The following is a 19151-nucleotide window of genomic DNA, read 5'->3' on the forward strand; positions in this document are numbered from 1 at the left end:
TTTCTAATGTTCTCCTTTCGTTCTACATTAGGTTCAGCTGTGAGATAAGTTTTGTGGTACTGCTGCCATTTCCTGACGCCAATGGTTTTTCTGGAGGGAGTGAGCGTTTCCTGTCTGGAAGCTAGAGGCAGTGTTCCTGGCAGGATGGAGTATTTTTGTTTCCCTGGCTAGACCTTTCCCTGTCTTTGTTTTTGTCTCTTTCTCTCAGTTTTTCATCCTTTTTTTTTTTTTTTGGTCTTGATCTGTATTTGAAATTGCACCAATTTAACTAGAGCTATCATTAAACAAAAATGGAGTTGGTGATTTGACATACATCCATGCAGGATTTTTTCAGTTAACATACTGGCAGAATAAATTCACAGGCCAGGCAGCAGTAGAATTGGACACCTTATACTAGGTTTTGCACTAATCTTGTTTTTTGAGCGAACAGGAGTGGTTAGTTACGCTGGTGTAACTTTGTGCCTGACCCAAGGGCAGTTTCAGCAGTTACAGCATTAGCCATAACAGAATTCAGAAAACCCTGTCATAGTTCCCTTGCTCTATCCTCGTCTTGCTGCTGCTAGAATAGACTGGCTTGGATTATTCACTCGGTCACCCGAGTTTTTCTGAAAGTTTTATATTGAATTGTATCTACCAAAATCATTAGTTTCTCTATGAAGAGACTTCGATCAAACGAGACCCGTGCACAGTAGCTACTCAGCTCTCAAGGGGTGAGATACTGTCATTTTATAGTGGCTTAGTAAGTTGCTGTGAGTTGTCGCAGTGGATTCCAGAAACTGTGACCAAGTTCTTATCCCATTCCGTGGTAAGGTAACACAGTCTAACTTGATCTCACTGGAAGAATTCAAAACTCTTATTAACTTGCTCTCTTTTAGTTGCTTTAGTCAGTTTGCTTTATAAGTTTTATCCAAAGTATATCTGTGTATCAGTTTGGTTAATAAAACTGGTAAAATAACACCAGAGGATTAAAAAGTAATCCATTAATAGTTTCCAGCACTTCTTATCTTGAGGCAAAGCTAGATGAGTATGCATTTTTGTTGTTGTTTTGGTTTGGGTGTTTTTTCCTTCCCCTGCCCTGAAAATAGAGGTTAGTTACACCAGAGGAAAAAAAGAGATGGAAAATGCTGCCAGTCAGCTGGTCAATAATATCTTTCCTCAGTGCAAGACAACCCCCTGGCTCTTGCTGAATTTTAAAATCAATAGGAACTGAGATTTGTTATATCCCCCTCAAGCTCATGTTTCTACGCTCTGTCTGTGTGCGCTCTCTGGAACTCCTGCTCTTAGTTTCATATCCCTCTACTACAATACTTGTCCCACCTTTTATCTTGGTATGTATTATTTGGTTTATTTTTATAGTAGGGCAAACTTTAAAGCCTGCTTGAAAGCAAAGCTCGTCGGAATTCGGTATGTAGCCATTACTGTTTGATTGGGTAAAATTACAGACTTGAAGTTACATCTGTGTATTCTGGAAATTTGTGAGTCTTGGTTATTTTCATTTTGGAGCAGTTCTTCTGTAGGAATGATCTCAGCATTCAGGAGTGTTGGAATGTTTTCCACTTGCAGGATTGGTGACACTGCAGGAAACAAAACTTTCTGATATTATTTCACTGGTGTATGTATTTACTCTGATTATTTTGCAATGTAAAGTTTATAATAAAAAGCAGCTGCAGGAAATTCTGAGGTGTCATTCAGCAGTAGTTTTTTTAAAAAGAGTAAAACCAAAAGTGGGGGGAATACTTGCTTTCAACTGAAATGTAGAGCTAAATTTAAAAAAAATTAAATTTTTCTTTGGGATTATTTTGCTGTTGCCAGATAATTTCCTTTGTTTCACTTATGCTTTTATTAAGACTGCATTGATGAAGTATCTGCATCTGTTCATACTGTATAAGCACTCTCAGAAAACAAAATTCAGAATTAAGTTCCTTAGCTCTTTTTATATTGACTGCTCTTAGAGATCATAGAGTCATAGAATGTGTTGGCTTGGAAGGGACCTTTAAAGGTCACCTAGTCCAACCCCCCTGCAGTAAGCAGGGACATCTTCAACTAGATCAGGTTGCTCAGAGCCTCATCCAGCCTGGCCTCAAATGTCTCCAGGGACGGGGCCTCCACCACCTCTCTGGGCAACCTGTTCCAGTGTCTCACCACCCTTCTTGTAAAGAATTTCACCCTAATGTCTAATCTAAACCCACCCTGCTCTAGTTTAAAACCATTGCCCCTTGTCCTATTGCTACATGCCCTTGCAAACAGCCCCTCCCCAGCTTTCCTGTAGGCCGCCTTCAGGTACTGGAAGGCTGCTATAAGGTCTCCCTGGAGCCTTCTCTTCTCCAGGCTGAACAAGCCCAGCTCTCTCAGCCTGTCCTCATAGGAGAGGTGCAAGATGATAAGGATTTTTAAAGGCAGAATTTACAGTATATTTTACTTTAGGGATAGGAAATATTTTAGGTTTATGGGAATTCTTATCTCAGGCAGGTTAAACAGTCATTTGTCAATCTGTGAATGATCCGTTCGTACAGGCTAATTTTCAGCTGGTGGTCAGAAAGAGTGCTTAGTTTAAATGAAAGTTTTACTCTAACTGTATTAACACTTTTTTTTTGTGCATAGGCAGCTTGTGCAGTTTTTAATCCCTTAGTGTTTCTTCTGCTTTCCAGATGACCATCTAGTCAGATGTTTTAGAACATTACTTTGATGTATATATATAAATAAATACCTCCACAATATTCAGAAGTGAAAATTCATCCCCATTTTTGCACAAAGAGTATACATTCCCATCACGTATGCAAGAAAAAAAATTGTACTAGCGTGAGGATTTTAATGATTAAAGGATTAAAATAGTTAAATGTTCTGATGATGCTTTGTTTTTCCTTCCTTTCCCCCCCCCCTCAGTGTTTCCAAGACTTTGGTTTCTGTTGGATGAGTCTGGTGTACGTTTGCTTGCAGTACAGTGCATAGAGGATAAGCTTTTGACACAGTGAGCAAGAGCGTGGTTGAACTAAGACTGCTCTGCTCAGTTAGATAAGGGAAAATTGATCCCGTTAGTCTCATTTGCAGCAGATGTAGGCCTGGAGATTCATGAATAGAAAGCGTCTCTCCACTGAGTTCTTAGCTTTGGTAAACTGTTACACTCAATATACTTAGATTTAGTGATGCTGGTTTGGAAAATTAACTTCTTAGAATTTAAGGAATTCTTGCCTGTTTGCCATTTGTTAGCAAGAGTACAATGTGGGCCCTTAAGAGGAGCTCCATTTTACCATGGCCAACCTTCCTTATGAAAGCGCTCATGAAGTCTTTTACTAAACATTTCAATCATAAAGGAAAAGATGTTTCTCTTCTAAGCAGTTTTGATTATGGCATGTTTCTTTAGCATTTGAAAGGATGGTGATTGAAAAAAAACCAAAACCTAACCAGGCTGAGGGGAGGCACTTTGTAAGTGCACTCCCTTCTTGACAGGTGTTATCTGCAGGAGGAACAGCTTTGCTGGAGTTGTCAGTCAGTTGTTCAGAGACTTTCAGAATGAGCTGAGCAGCTTGCGAGACTTCCTTTCCTAATACCAGCTGTCATGGACACATGACACAGGATGTATTGCACATACATTTCTAAGGAAGAAGCATAACTCTTTTTTTTTTTCTTTTTTTAATAAGCTGTTAAAGATTTTTCTAGCTGTCAGGGTTGGTTTGTCATGTGCTACATTCTGTTGTGAATTTTAAAACAGAACGTTGTATATCAGTTAACTTTTGGCATTTCTGCAGTGTGTACTCTGCAGGCTTCTGTGTATTTTAAATACTGTCAGTCTTTAGATTTTGATGCCTGGTCAGTCTGACTGTCTCAGGCTTTGAGCCCAAGCAGGTTCATAGTCTGTCTGTTTGCTTCATTGTTTTACAAACAATATTTCTTTGTTCTGTAAGTGAAAATAGTATTTCCAGATAATTGACACAGCACTTAATTCTGATTGCACTTTATTTGTCCTTAAACTTGGCCATGGTAATAGTGCTGTATGTAGATTTTTAAGAGTTAAAGTATCTGCCTCACAGGTGTGTTCTTATATAATAGTCTCTGTGAATATCAGGGTTTTTTTAATAAAATGATTTAGAATATGGAGTAATAATCTGGACATAAAGTTGATTAGAGAAACCATAGTGTTTTACTTTCATGTTTGTTGAAAGATGCTTTACAAATAAGTAGCAGTCTTGGTCTTGCTTTAGTGAACATCCCAGTTGAAGTAGCAGATAAACAGCTGAAAAGAAAGGCTTGCATGTGATGAGGGAATTGCTCTTACCTTTTGTCTGCTTGTGCTATCTAGTCTTTTGTTTAATTTTTACAAGGCATTACATAGCATCTCTAAACTAATCCTAATTATCGAAGACTTTCCTGAAGTAAACTGACTCTGCATTATAGACACTCCTGTATGTTAAAGCAAGTCCTTTTGCTCCTGGAAGATCCCTGGTTTCCCATTCAGCATTGGTCTAATGGCCTTCTGTGTCAAGCTGGCTCCTCCCAGAGGGTTTAAGTTCCTTACAATTTAGGGATAAGGGCCCTACTCTGTTTTCCTTATCAGTTCTCTGCCGATACGGGCATGTCCCAGGTCTTGTCAGTGCCTTCACTGAGCCTGCTGCAAGCTCCAGTGTGAAATTAGTGACTGAATGCTTGGTATGGTACTTGTTGTCAACTCAACTCCCAGTCTTTTGAATTTGCATAAATTAAAAAAATGAAATTATTTCACTGAAGCTGTTCTTCTGTTGTTTAAAGATGATGTGTAAAGTTTGAGACTTGACATGGCAGATTTCTAAAGATTTTGAAAAACTTGTCTTTGCTCAGTTGTGGATTTGGGAGTCCTATTTTTGAAATAATGACTCCTGCAGCTATCAGTAGTCTATTGTAAGCATAAAGAAATGAGAGCCTAATTAACTAAATGATCAAGTAATTTTCACTGAAAAAGACTTACTACCAGTAGAAGCAACTCTTGTAACTTTCATATTGCTCTTTTCCTGCAAAATCAACAGAGTTCCACTCAGCTGCCCTAGTGTGTTTCCTAAAAGTTTTGAAATTGGTAAGATGAGAGAAGCAAAGATATTTTTCACCCCAGTCATCTCTGAGTTGAAAACTTCTCCCTTTGCAAGATTATTCCTATTTCCTTTCTCTCACCCTCCATTATATGGTCAGTGATAGCATTTACTTAAAGCAGCACGGTTGAAAAGAATTGTAGAAGGAACTTCACTGCGTGTTAGTTAAGTTTCCCCAGCAAACAGTTTAGGAAGGATTACTGAAGGAACAGATAGCAGTTAAGTACTGAGCTTTACGTGAATTACATTTGTAAATGTCATTTGTGCTTTTGGAAATCTTCAGATGACAAGGTGTGTTTGTGCTGTGGTAACCGGTGTTTTGTGGTAGTCTGTGGCGCAAGCAGAATGCAAAGCACGGCTGGAATTTGGGTTTGTGGTAGGGCTTTAGGTATGGCGGGAAGCCAGAAACATGGTCGGTAAGTGCTTTTGAGGAAATGTTGAGGACAGTGGTGAACTCACATTTTTAGGAGTTATGCTCTGCGTGTGGTTTTTCTGTCCCTTCACTGTTGCCCATACTAGTTTCTTCTGTATGTTGACAGAGTTTATACTGGTTGGTGAGAGTGGTGCAGGACTTGCAATGAATGTTGCCTCTCAAAATCAGATTGTTTGTTATTATTACCATAATTGTGTGTCTCAGCTCATTTCTAGTCTTCTGATTTCAGAGCTTCATTTTTCACACAGCATATCTCCTTCATGTGAATTCATTGTTACTGGAATAATACAGACGTTGTGTTCTCTGGCTGTACAGAATAAGATATTTTTTCCTTCTCTTTGTCAGCAAAAACATACAGATGCAGTGTTGGGTTGGGCAATATGAGAACTGGCCAGTGCTCCAGATTGCGCTAGTAAGGCTTTTATGATTTTATACAGCTCTGATCGTTATTAGCTTTGTAACATTTGTCTTCATTTTTTCCTGTAATAAATGATCTGCTGAATCTTTTCACTTCAGCAAAGTCATCTTTGAATGTCACTAAAATGGCAATCCAAAATCACTATATAAGGAAGAGTATGGCTTTTAAAACTAGCTTTATGCATTTAAATCTAGAGACCATAATTGATGATTGTCTGAAATAACCGGCAACTTCTCTATTCAAAAATCCTGTCAAAGCTTAACCATTTTCTTTAGAAGAGCAATCTGCTATTTCTGAGAGACTGCTTATCAGATCCCATTACACAAAGAGAACTATAGGACATACTGGTCTCTTTCTTTAGAGCACGGAGAATCTTTGTTTATTTAAAAAAAAAAAAGTAAACTGGTTCATCACCAGAGCTGCTATTTCTTGATTTTCTACATCTGTTGGAACTGGCAAAAATGCTGTAATACGCATTCTTTCCTCTCCAGAGAAAGGGAGGAGGGGAAGGATTGTAGTCATAGGCTTGGCTGTGTTACTGTGTTTACTTCCTACTTTTTTATATATTTTTAAAAAAAAAAAAAAACTACCTTATTGCCTGAAATGAGTGCTTTGATTCCCGTTCATGTTGTGCATGGCTCGGGGAGGATGGCATGTTCCACTATCCCGGTAGCATCTGTGCATACAAATATTAGTAAGTATGTAGTTATAATAATGCTTTCAAGGTTATTCTTGCACTTCTAGACATATATAAACTTAATTTATTGTCAGACACGGGCTATAGGATTTGTGTATCTGTATTATATTTCAGATACCGCCTACCAACTGCATATATATATGATACAACATCATGCCAAGATCCTAGAGAGGATGTTCCCTTCTGTTGTGATTGCTGAGCAGTCTTTTCAGTTTCCCCTTTTTTCTTTAGATAAAGGGAATGTTTTAGTTCATTTAATGAGAAACAGCGGCTGTAAAATGATTAAATTTGTTTTGGGAACAGAAGCAGATTAAAGCATCCAAGATTCCTTTTGAGTACACTTCAGGCTGAAAACGTTCCCTTAGGAGGGAAGGCAAAGTATGTTATGTTCTTGAAATATGCTTTGTTTGAGACAGACCCTGGGAATAAAGTAAGAATTTTTGCATAGTGTTCTACAGAGGTAAGATTTTCCCAGGGGGAGGGAGAGAAGAGGAAAAAGTAGTAATAATTCAGCATTTGGAAAAAATAAATAAAGTGGCTATAAATTTTTTCTTTAAAAAAAAAAATGATAATGTAAGACCCAAAAATGTAAGACTTCTCTTTAGCAAAACCAGGGGATGTGAGAGGGTTTTTGGTTGTGTTTTTTGTTGTGGTTTTTTTTTTCCTTTTAAATTCTTTCTCTTGAGGAAGGTAATATCTTCTGAGGTGCTACTGTACTGCATGGTAGTAAAAATAGAGTATTGTTGACTTGACTATCTGCGAGTACGTATATATTATCAAGCTACAGTAGCCTCAAGAGGCCCCAGCAGTGGGTTTGCACGCATCTCTGTGGTGAGCTGGACAGCCCGTGGGCTATTTCTGTGTTTCCTCTTTGGAGAGGGATTCCTGTTTCCGCTGCTGGTCAGTCTTCCTCTGAAACTTCCTACTCTTGACCCAGTCATCTGGGTGATCCTGTCCCAGAGACATACTGCACGTGGTTGTTCTTCGGCCAGTCTCTAGCTGGTGTGCAGGCTGCCTGGGCTCTGGTAAATAGAGACATTCACCTCAAGCAGTGTTAGGTTTTTCACCTCCCTTCATCTTCTCCGTAACAAGATGTGTAAGTTAGAAATTATATTTTTGTATCATCATCAGTGGCCCTCTACATTCCTTTGTTTCTATCTTTTGACTTATTTTTAGTATCCAGTTTCTGATTTTATCATTCTATGGTAAAATCATAAAAACCCAGCGTGCCCATTTCTGGGAGGTAAGTTGGGAAACACTGAGGAAAGAAGCGGTGCCAGCAGTAGTTGCATCCAGATATGTGACACCAGTGTTGCATAAGAAATGCTTCTCATTCTTCTGTTACAGCAGCAGTTCACTGAGAGTTAGAAAAATTCCTCTTGTACAATCAGGCTTGCGAGAAGTGGGAATATTTGCATGTTTGGGGGAAGTTAGTGGTTTTCGTTGGAGGTGATCTACAACTTATAGTAGTCTTCTCTGTCAGAGGAAAATAGGAAGACACCTTTCTTTTTCTCTGCTCTTGGAGCCAGTCTGTTAAGCAGCAGGGAACAGAAGGAAATCCTTGCCATCATCTTGCACATAGGGAATAATCGAAGCTTGATATGTGATGGGAATCAGTTTTTTTGGAGCTTTTTTTTTAAATAAAAATCAGTATGATGAAAAATTAAAATATCACCACCTTAACTTTAGTCTTTGCTTGAATTGTAATATGGAAGTTGAAGAGCAAGACAGTGTTGGCTGTCACTCACTCTGCAGCTCTGCTTCCTGAGATATTCAGGTACCTTACATTATAAATATGCATCTGCGTACTTCTCTGAGAACCCTTAGGTTTTGAGATTATCTCGAGCTGTTTAGCTACAGTGACTTAAATTCTGCTGGCAGTGTAAATGGATTCAAAACACACACAAAAATCTCTCATTTCTTTTAATTAACTATGTTGGGTTTGTACATGACCTTGTCACATGTGTGGAAAATGTAAGGTAGAGAAAACAGAAAAGTTTCCAATGCTGTAAGCCTGTTACTGTGCTTTATAGAAGAACTTGTTATATGTTTCCTTAGTTGTCACCTTGGGTTATGGTAATTTCCACATGTGTGTACACACACACACACACACCCCCCACCGCCTTAGGGAGCAGTGGAGTGAAGATGCTGTTCTCAGCATTGCTTAAGTGTAACAAAGATATTACTTGGCCACAGGGAAATTTCAGGCTTGTTAAGATGAGAAGGATGCAAAGGATAGAAAAAGCTGACAGAAATAAGTATTTGGTTAGATGGTGTGGAGAAGATGGTAGTAATATGAATAACAGGTCATTAGAGTGCTGTGATCTTTCAGAACCAAAAGTGATGGATGTGATTCTAATCTACCTTTTTTTCATTTTCCCTCCTAGTATAGGGAATTTCTCTGAAGAATTTGCTGGAAGCGGATACATGTGAATTTTTTGCATGAAGACTCTCAAACTGGATTACGTAATAATACGCCTGTATCCTCTGACTCTATTATTGTGATCCTTAAAAATGCTTAGGGTTGTATATGAAATTTAACCCATTTCTGATGAGTGACCTAGACATGAGTTTACATCGGCAAATGGGCTCTGATCGGGACCTCCAGTCTTCTGCTTCCTCTGTGAGCTTGCCATCAGTTAAAAAGGCACCAAAGAAAAGAAGAATTTCATTGGGCTCTCTCTTTCGGAGAAAAAAAGACACAAAACGCAAGTCTAGGGATTTAAATGGAGGTGTTGATGGAATTGCAAGTATTGAAAGTATTCATTCAGAAATGTGTATGGACAAGAACTCAATTTTCTCCACATGTACCTCTTCTGATAACGGAACAACCTCTAGCAGCAAACCAAGTGGAGACTTCATGGAATGCCCCTTGTGCCTTTTGCGGCACTCCAAGGACAGGTTCCCGGAGATAATGACTTGTCACCATAGATCTTGTGTGGATTGCTTGCGTCAGTATCTCCGGATAGAAATCTCCGAGAGCAGAGTTAATATTAGCTGTCCAGAATGCTCAGAACGATTTAATCCTCATGACATTCGTTTGATATTAAACGATGACATCTTGATGGAAAAATACGAAGAGTTTATGCTTAGGCGATGGCTGGTTGCAGATCCTGATTGTAGGTGGTGCCCAGCTCCAGATTGTGGGTATGTATTTTTCCGTAATATCTGTAAAAAAGTGACAGCATAAATAGATAATGTTCATAGCTTTATGATTTTTGAAAAGTTAATTGCTTTACTTTAGCATTTTGTTATGTGTTGTATAAGTAGGTAGCAGGCAGAATTCTCTTAAAAAAAAAAAAAAACCAAACAAAACCAAACACCAAAAAACCCTCACCAAAACAAATGAAAACCAGAACAACAAGAAACGCCGAACAACCAAGCCTCAACGCACCTTCCAAAATAAAACCCTTCAAGTAGGATTCCCCCACCCCGCATAGAGGGAACTTCAGCATGTCATGAAACTTATTGGTAGGTGGTTGCTATGTATCTACTGCAGGCAAAAATAATTAGATGTTGCACTGCCAAGGCAACAGTGCAAAGCTCAGACTATACAGAATTGAAAATTTGATGACTTAGTCCATTTATTAAAGCACATTGGGTATTTGGTTTTGGTTTTGTTTTTTTAACTGTGAAAAATGATTGAAGGTTTTCTTTCAATGAAACGGCCTCTCCAGCTTCAGATATCTTCCATCTTGTGGTGTCTCAACCAACCACTTGTTGCCCGTCAGCAGGATTCTGATGTAAGATAATAATCAGTTTGTTCCTGCTTATTATCTGAGGAATGTAATGTTTTAACATTGCTTTAATACTTCAACAGTTCTGAAACCATTCGGAATTCTGACATGAGTAGGCTGAGTACTACTGAGCAGCTCATCATGCTTTTCTGCTGTTGGTGTCTCATAATGCCATTCTTCATCAAGTTGCTTTTTTAGAGATTGTTTACGTTATCATAATGTCTAAAGGTTATAGCCATGACTGAGATCCGGATGTGCAGTACACACTAAAAACTCATGGAAGATGACATCTCTGTTTCAAAGCCTCACAGATGAGCAATAAGTAGAAAGAAGAGAAGGAAGAATGATGAAGAGAACAAGCAAAATAAGACTATTCCAATATTAATGTTTAGGAGGCTTTCAAATTTAAATGGTATGTTAAGAAACATACTTGAAATACAATTTTGCTTTCGTCCTTTAAATGAAACAGAATTTGCTAATGTGGGTGAACAGTAGGGACTAGAAAGGTGGTTGTTTCTGCAAATCGTTTGGTCCAAAGTGAATGGCATGGCTGTGGCATAGTTGGAGCAGAGAAGGAAAAATGACTTGAGAAATGGATTGGTTGCATGAGCTTGTAACAAAGTCACGTGGACAAAACCAGTACAGCTTGCTCTTAATATTTCGATGCTACAAAAGAAAACAACCACTAGAAGGCATTATTTCATAGGCAGGAGTATGCTTTGCTCAAGTTTCCCTGAGTTTTTGTGTTCTGAACAAACTGTTGTTACTCAAGGTAAGGGGAAGCATGTAAGAACTGTTAAACCATATTTCAGTGATTCAGGTACTTTTTTAGTACTTCAGTAAGTAGACTAAGGCACATTTGTTTAATGGAGACTTTTCACCTTGCTTATTTCTTGTGCCTCGCTTTCCTCATCTTTTTTAAAAAAAAAATCCTAATTAAATGGTCAGAAACTGCAATGATAATTGCTATAGGTAATACCATTATAAAAATAAAAAGTGGGTCTTCAGAGCAAGGTTAGAGTTCCATGCAATCGTGTGGGACCACAGCAATCCATTAGTATATAGCAAATATTTAAATCATTGTTCCAGAACTGCCTACTGTGTGCTCCTAACTCTGAGTGTGGAATCCTGTGGAAAACACAGTATATTGCCAGGCAGGTAAATTACGTCAATGTTTGTGTGTGAGGGGAACAAACTAGTGCTGTATGGGTGACCTTAACTGTACCTTTGATGGCATGACTTTTTCCTAATACATTTTATGTGATGGGGAAATGCTTTTCGGTGATAGATGGATTCTGTTTTTAATGCACAGATAGTACCCCCTCACTGAATTCTCGTTACTAGTTTGAAATCGGATCAAGATGGTTACTTGGATACTTCTCAGCAAGATCGTTATTTATGGTTGTCATCATAACGAAACAAGAGCTCCTGCGATCCTTCTGCTGATTGCTTTTGAAACCTTTAGCACCTTCAAATATGTCGGGTGGAGGGGGTTGAGTGTTCAGCATAAGCTAATCTAAGAAGTTTTGTGGGGAAAAAAACCCTATCGTACTTGAGCAAAAGAGAGACCGTCAATAATGCCTCCAGCAAGAGAAATACCTGCGTATGAATCCTCCATTACCTTTTTAAATTTGGCCTTCCAGGCAGCCACTGCAGCACCACCTGGCAAGTGGGATGTGGCTCACTGGGAGCCTGCTGCAGCACTGGTCTCTCGCCTCGCTGTTGGCCAGGGGAGCTGGGAGAAGCACCCAGAGAGGTGGGAGGGAGAAGTGAGAGCGGTATAGAAAGTAATAATGGGGATTTAATATTGTTGTGGGGCATAGGAGGAGGATGGAGGAAGGAATTGTTCAGGCATGAGGTCTAGAGAAGCAATCACTATTCAGACTTTCACTGAACAGCCTATGCTAGCAGTGTTTAAAGATGAGGTATCACATACAGATGCACAAACTTCACATCAGCAGACACTTGCTTTAACAATTACATGGTACAACAGTAGTCACAGTTTCTAATTGCATATTACAGTTGCCAAAGCAATTACAACTGAGGGCTTTTTTTTTCAGAACAGTTTTTGATGTGTAGTACTGGCAGAATGCATTAGGATTGTGATGGTAGTTGACCAGATTTTTAGCGTGGATCAAATATTTCATGGAATGCATTTACTAAATTTGCAATTAATCCCAAAGCAGGAGAGGTGTAGTAACTTCAGAGGGTAGCATTATTTCCTGAAGTTGTCTTTAAAGTTAGAAGCAGGTACTGTAATAAGTAGGAAATAAGTGCAAAGTGAGCATTTTGTTAGAAAAAACTTACTGCACAAATAGGTGAAAGAAGGAACTGAGTGGCTGGTGCATGACAGTGCTTCAGCTCTCCTCAGCACTGATCAAACATCCCATGTAATACTGTTTCAGGTTTTGGGCATCACATTTGGACAAAGATCTGGACCATATAAAGAGCAAATAGTTATTAAAAACTTTGATCCCCGAGAAGGAATGAGGAGGGAAAAAAAGGAGGGAAGTTATAGTCTGTTATAATATGGGTTTTGTACATCATCAGTGCCTGTGTTGCCAGAAAACAACAAAGAATAGTTAAGAAGTAAATATCTGTTTTTCAGCTGTCTTTCACTCTGTTTGGGTCCTAGAGATGGCAAAACCGGAACCAAACAGATCTTGAAACAAAGTTAACTGCAGTATTAAGTGTATTACTACTTCTCCTGTCCCAGTGGAGAACTTCTTATGATCTTCCCATCAAAGGAACTATGGATTAGTTTGGAGGAGAACCTCTGGTGCAGTAGCTCTGGACGAGCTGCCTGGGAGCTGTGGGGCCTCTGCCACTAAAGCAGTCTAATGCCACAAATGGTCCATACTGCTGGCACCATGGTCCTTCTGACCCCAGGCCACTTCATCCTTGGCTCTTGTTGCAAGCTCAAATGCATCCTGACTGCTGCTGTTACCTGAAATACTGTGGTAGTCTGGTCCAGCTGGTGGGGGATGCTGGCAAATAGGTGATCTTTCCCTGGGGAAGGAGCCATGGGTAAGGAAACCTCTTGGGCTGTGTTACAGGCTAATTTTTGGAGATTATGTTTCTTCATATCAGTTTTCTGATGTCATTTTAAGAAACCTTAGTAAATCAGTATTCTGAATATGTTCTGATTTTTCTTCTGTCTGAATTATTTAATGGTTTTGCTCTGAGATTGTATTGCTGGCATTATTAGAAGAGAGTGGCGATTCCTAGATTTTTCTTATCTTCATCAAGCAAAAAGCAGATTTGGCAAAACAGTACAAATTCTTCATTCCTCTTCTTACTGTACATCCTTTCTTCTATTAACTGCTCTTTGCCTCTGGTTTTTGTTTTACTTGTTATTACTTTGAATTTGGTTGATTGTCCCTTCTCTCAGCCTAACAGGAACTTTTTTGGCTTTCGCATCACCTGTGAAATGAATACGAAATGTTCAAATTAAACCTGTAATCTTGCACAGTTTGAACTGAGATTTGCTCTTGTCTACAAAGTTGCTTTCTAAAGGTATGCCAATACATGAATCCCAAAGGGGGAGTGCTTCCAGGGATGTGCCCGATCTTTATTAGCAATAGGAGGCAGGACATAAATCGATGCTTCATTTGCTGGTCTATGCTTGAGATTCTTTGATACAATGTTAGTGAGTCTTGGATGTATCCCTGTATGTTGCAGAAGTGTTTGGATCAGAATCTCTTTGTGTACATACAAAGCAATTATCTGTTCAGTTGCTGTATGTGCGAAAATAGAGCTGATTAACTTGGCAACGACGTAGAAGAGTCTAGCGATTATTGAAATGCATTTTTATTTGGAAAGTAAGAAATATTTGAAAATAAGCATATAAATCAGTTTTGTTTGTAACTGCATTATCTGTAAATTAAAGGTAGAATGCTCCTGTTTGTTTGTGGATCTTCTAGGGTGGGGGAGGGAACCCTCAAACATGCTATTTTAAAACAATGAGAAGGGCAGGACTTGCATTAACTTTTTACAGAGCTTACTCTAAAATTAAAACAGCTAAATTTTCAGATAGATATGTCAGTGGTGTTAGTTAATTTTATGCAATGGCTGTAAATTGGGCAGGGTGTAAAAAATAAACAATTTGGTCTTTTAAGACAAAATTGCCTTCATTTGAACAGCCATAAATTTAAGCCCTGCTGCATTTATAAATCTGTTGCAGTCTATGCAGGGGGACTCTTCACATGAGTAAAACTGTAGATCTGTTTTAAATGTTCATCGGTGGACCTTGTGTTGTTTTCTATTTAAAAGAAAGCTATTGCATAAAACCATTGGAAAAAACCTTACAGTGGGTAGGAATGAAGGTGCATGTGTGTATATGTATTTATATTTAGTATTAATATGAACTGTATTACACATTGTATTTTTATCATCTGAACTTTAAAATGCAAACCTGATAGAATTGAGTTGTGGCAACAACACTGTCATTGTATAGAATTGTTCACGTAGTGTCTGATTACAAAATAGTGTAACACAGTTTTGAAAATCTCAGTGGTTTTGGAGCTTTTCATTCTGTAGTATTTCAGAGTAAAGGTGGCAATGAGGCCCTGAACTCTTCTCAATTTCTGCATTTACAGTTTGAAATATATTTTTAAAAAATGGTCAAAAAAATGAAATTGTCTTAATTGAGAAACCAAAGCCCTTATTTATGAAGTAATTGCTTTGTTGTTTTTACATTTTAAAATATAAAGAGTAAACTATTTAGATAGTGGTGTTTGTAATAAAAGACAAACAGTGAAAGACTAAAACGTTGTGCAGTATCAAGTCATGCTTTTACAGTAATAGATTACACTACAGATCACTTAGCAGGGATCCTCCCAGATTATAGAAAGGGTCACGCTTAGACGTGCCCATAGTGACTTTTGAAACTCTAACCTTTTCTAGTTGCTCAGATACATTTTTTGGTTTTATTGTCCCGCTCTTCTAAACTGTGGTTGTTCTGTGACTGTATACCATACAGTACTGCATTCAGCCATAAATACAGTATATTTCAGCACTGCACTAAATTATTAAGATGGGTAGAGCAAAGTGTTACACTGTAGTATTTCTAAACAGTCTTAATCTCATGCAATATCAATAGAATTGTGGAGGGAGGTGGTAAGGAACCTGTGATGGCCATCTAACATCAGCTCCTCATGTCCACTGCCGTTGTACCTGCTTCATCTCTGGCAGCTGTCTTGTCCCCTTCAGTCTATAGATCAGACTGGTTTTATTAACAAACTTTTGTCTTGCCCCTCTTGATTATTCAAGATATGCTGTGATCGCTTTTGGATGTGCCAGCTGTCCCAAACTTACGTGTGGACGAGAAGGCTGTGGAACAGAGTTTTGCTACCACTGTAAGCAGATTTGGCATCCCAACCAGACCTGCGATGCTGCTCGCCAGGAGAGAGCTCAAAGTCTGCGCCTGAGGACAATTCGTTCTTCATCTATTAGTTACAGCCAGGAATCTGGAGCAGCAGGTATTTATTGGGATTGGGATACCGTGTCTGTAAAATATCTTTTTAGTACACTTGCACAATTAACTCTAAAAGTGAAAGAACTGAACAGTAGCATGGTAGATACTAGCTACTTTGTGTTTCAGAAACATAAAATGTACAATTTTAAGTTTTAATTCAAATTTTAAGTGTTATAATGTCAAGTACTGTGTGACCAGAGCACCTGAATTCAATCTTAGAGGCATGTCAGCATTTTAAATTCTTACTTTGTAGCTGAAAAGTATGAAGTCAAAGAAACTTGCTGCAAAGCATTCTCTGTGTTTGGCATGCTGACTCCATTAGTTGTTTCACTTACACACTGGGAACACTTATTTTCTCCACTGTAGGTGAAATTTCCCAGGGTTGCTAATAATAAAAGCCCTTAAAAATAAAACTCAAAAACACTGTTTTTCTCCTTTCAAAATAGACTGTTAGTCCGATGCCAGCTCTGATGTTTGACATCTGTGTTTGTTAGTACTAATTTCTGTTTTTGCAATAAAATACTCATCTTTCTAGTCTACCAGAAAGCAACCAATTCCCTCTTTTAAAATTGAGCTTGTTTGTAACCCACCAAAAAAAGAGGATAAACTATTGAGAGTAGTACTTTGCAGAGCAAGAGTCCAATTTGCTGTTGATAAGAACTGGCTCTGAATTGCTCTAAACTCTGATCTATTTGGCAGCTTTTTTGTCTGCCTGACCAAACAAGGTAGATACTTGAGGGAAAGAGTCTCTCTTGCACCTTGTTAGAGCTGTTGTCCTCCAATCCACCCCTACACTCGGGAGTCTCTAATTTGTTGTTTGCGCTGGCTTATTTTAACAAGGCACCCCACGTTGCCTTAAGAATTGGCATCTTGCTCTAGTTTTTCAAACACATTTGAAAATAAACTTTAAATAAATGCACATGCTAGCTCCTTTCCTTTTCAGTCCTTCCCAGCATGAACAGCAGTAGCTCCACCATACCTGTGCTGTAGGAACTTGCTCAGTTTAGTTACTGCCCTGTAGGTTGTGCATCGGTTCCCATCTTGGAATAGCTAGTGCATCTGTTTGGCTGCTCAGTGTCCCTGTGCGCTCGAGTTCGTAGAGGTACTGTTTTCTGCTGGTTCTGCACCTCTTTGGGTACTCTTTATACCAAGTATAACCCTTCTTTTCCCTTTGTCCTACCTAGTAGCACAGAGGCAGTAAACTTGGACTTCTGCCCTAGGAGCTGCAAGTTATTTCTGCTGCTCTGAGTCAATAGCTTGTCCCAAAGCGCAGATGCTAAGCAGTAATGTGAAGGAATGAAGATCACAACTGTGTTGTGTCAATTTACAAGTATTTTGCAGTTGCTTGATGACCCCTTGTTTGTTAATGATAGAGCTAGTCACTTAACTGCATTTCTCAATATTTGACTTGAGAACAAGGAGAGCCCTCAGAATTTTCTTTTTACCGCAGTATTTTTTCCTAGGGATTAAGTAATTAGGGCTGTGAAAAGGACTTGAGGAGGTTGGTGATACCAAAGAAATGCACTTAATGTGGAAGGGGAGATGGATTTAAGATAAGAAGAAATAACAGGGTGGAGACTGAATATTTGACTAAAAGATTCATAACAGCATGATATGTAGAAGAGGATTATATTTAAAGAGACCATATTATCAGTCCTGTATTAACATACATTTTTAATGTCCGACTAATATATATTGCATTAAATTTAGAAAAACCTTGAACAGAGTGTATGCATTAACTATTCAATTACTTGAATGTGATCTAATATGCCTTGTTTTCATTAGTTTTACTTGGTCCAAGGTTTACAAATGCAAACAGCTATAAAGTCATTGCCAAATCAAGATTCGTAAAGCAAACTTATAATACACTTCTTCATTTTTTCAGATAATGGCTCAATCAGTTTTCCCAAACGTATGTCTATATTTTGATTGAATCTGCTTGTCTGAAGAACTGATATGATCTTAATATTCATTTTTAAACAGCTGATGACATAAAGCCATGCCCACGCTGTGCTGCTTATATAATAAAAATGAATGATGGAAGCTGCAATCATATGACTTGTGCTGTCTGTGGCTGTGAATTCTGTTGGCTGTGTATGAAAGAGATCTCAGATTTACATTATTTAAGGTACATTTAAGAAAAAAGATCTATGTGGTTGGTAATTTGTTTTCTAAAGTATCTCGAAGTAGATTCCTGGGTGCTGTAAGTTTGGCTTTCTTCCTGTTGGAGTAGAGAATCACAGTTGAAGTGTCTGTATCTGAGAATGAAGTTAATTTTCAATGTGTGTATTTAAATCAGTGCTTTGTTATTTTTTACTTTAAAATATTTTTCTAAGTTTCATGCATGCAATGTGTATTTAGCACAATAAATGAACTGCTTTAGATGAACATACCCACTATTTTTATTGATGTCTTAATACTGCTGTATTGTCTTTGTAGTAAGCAATACAACCTGTGAATCACAGGTTGGCATGTGGTCATATACAATATGCTTCTTTTTATATTGCAAAACATGCTGTAAAGGCAAACAAAAAATCCGAAGAAATAACTGATGATTTGATATCCAAAACATCTGTAACTTGAACCTAAGAACAATAATTTTGTAACTAGAGAACAGTTCAGTAGTGTATAGTTATGTTGATGTATTTACAAGTTCTTTACAATTTTCTTACTTCTTTCTATTAGCCCATCAGGTTGCACATTTTGGGGAAAGAAACCATGGAGCCGTAAGAAGAAAATATTGTGGCAACTAGGGACGCTTGTCGGAGCTCCTGTAGGAATTGCCTTAATCGCTGGTATTGCTATTCCTGCTATGATTATTGGAATTCCCGTGTATGTGGGACGTAAGGTAAAATGTGCTACAGCTCCTAACATGCTTCAGGTTTTACCTTCTTCGTTGTACGTCTTGGGCAATACTACATTCAGTTGGCTATCTTCACCAGCCCTTAAAAAAAACCAAAAAACCAAGAAGCAAACAAACCAGCCCCTGAATTGTTTAAGGATGTTTGTTTCAATTGTACAGGAAGGAGAAGCAGTGTTTTTAAGAATGTAGTTCTTCTTAAAACAGGCAGAGCAAAACACCAAACAATTTCCAATTTCTACATCTTGCAATGGAAGTTCTTGCATACTTTTTCAAAATCGCTCTTTTTTTTACCTCTACTTTCCCTTAGAATTAAACAATATTCAGAGGAGAGGAAGGCAAAATGAAAATCCTTATTTTTCTTAGAAGCAGATAGTTACCAGTATTTTAGTATAAAATTCTGCTAGTATAGGTTTGTGCATGCACACATTTAAGCATTTATACTCAGCAGCTTGTTAACTGCCTTAGGCCAG

At 38.3% G+C, this 19151-nt stretch overlaps 1 protein-coding gene across 10 annotated transcripts in view; it reads left to right on the forward strand.

Annotated features, from left to right (window-relative positions):
* The window catches only part of RNF19A (ring finger protein 19A, RBR E3 ubiquitin protein ligase), a 67017-nt gene that overhangs the window by 36744 nt on the left and 11122 nt on the right, over positions 1–19151 (forward strand). For 6 of the 10 annotated variants that reach the window (XM_054190910.1, XM_054190906.1, XM_054190907.1 and 3 more), the window contains 4 exons: positions 8998–9752; positions 15614–15822; positions 17802–17946; positions 18504–18666. In XM_054190910.1, the coding sequence (XP_054046885.1) occupies positions 9136–9752; positions 15614–15822; positions 17802–17946; positions 18504–18666 (1134 nt within the window). In that variant the 5' untranslated portion in view covers positions 8998–9135. Of the gene's footprint in view, positions 1–8992; positions 9753–15613; positions 15823–17801; positions 17947–18503; positions 18667–19151 lie in introns of all 10 variants that reach the window. The other 4 variants (XM_054190911.1, XM_054190905.1, XM_054190909.1 and 1 more) reach the window with 1 other exon arrangement.

This window comes from Rissa tridactyla, chromosome 2 (assembly GCF_028500815.1).
Source record: "Rissa tridactyla isolate bRisTri1 chromosome 2, bRisTri1.patW.cur.20221130, whole genome shotgun sequence".
Taxonomy (NCBI): domain Eukaryota; kingdom Metazoa; phylum Chordata; class Aves; order Charadriiformes; family Laridae; genus Rissa; species Rissa tridactyla.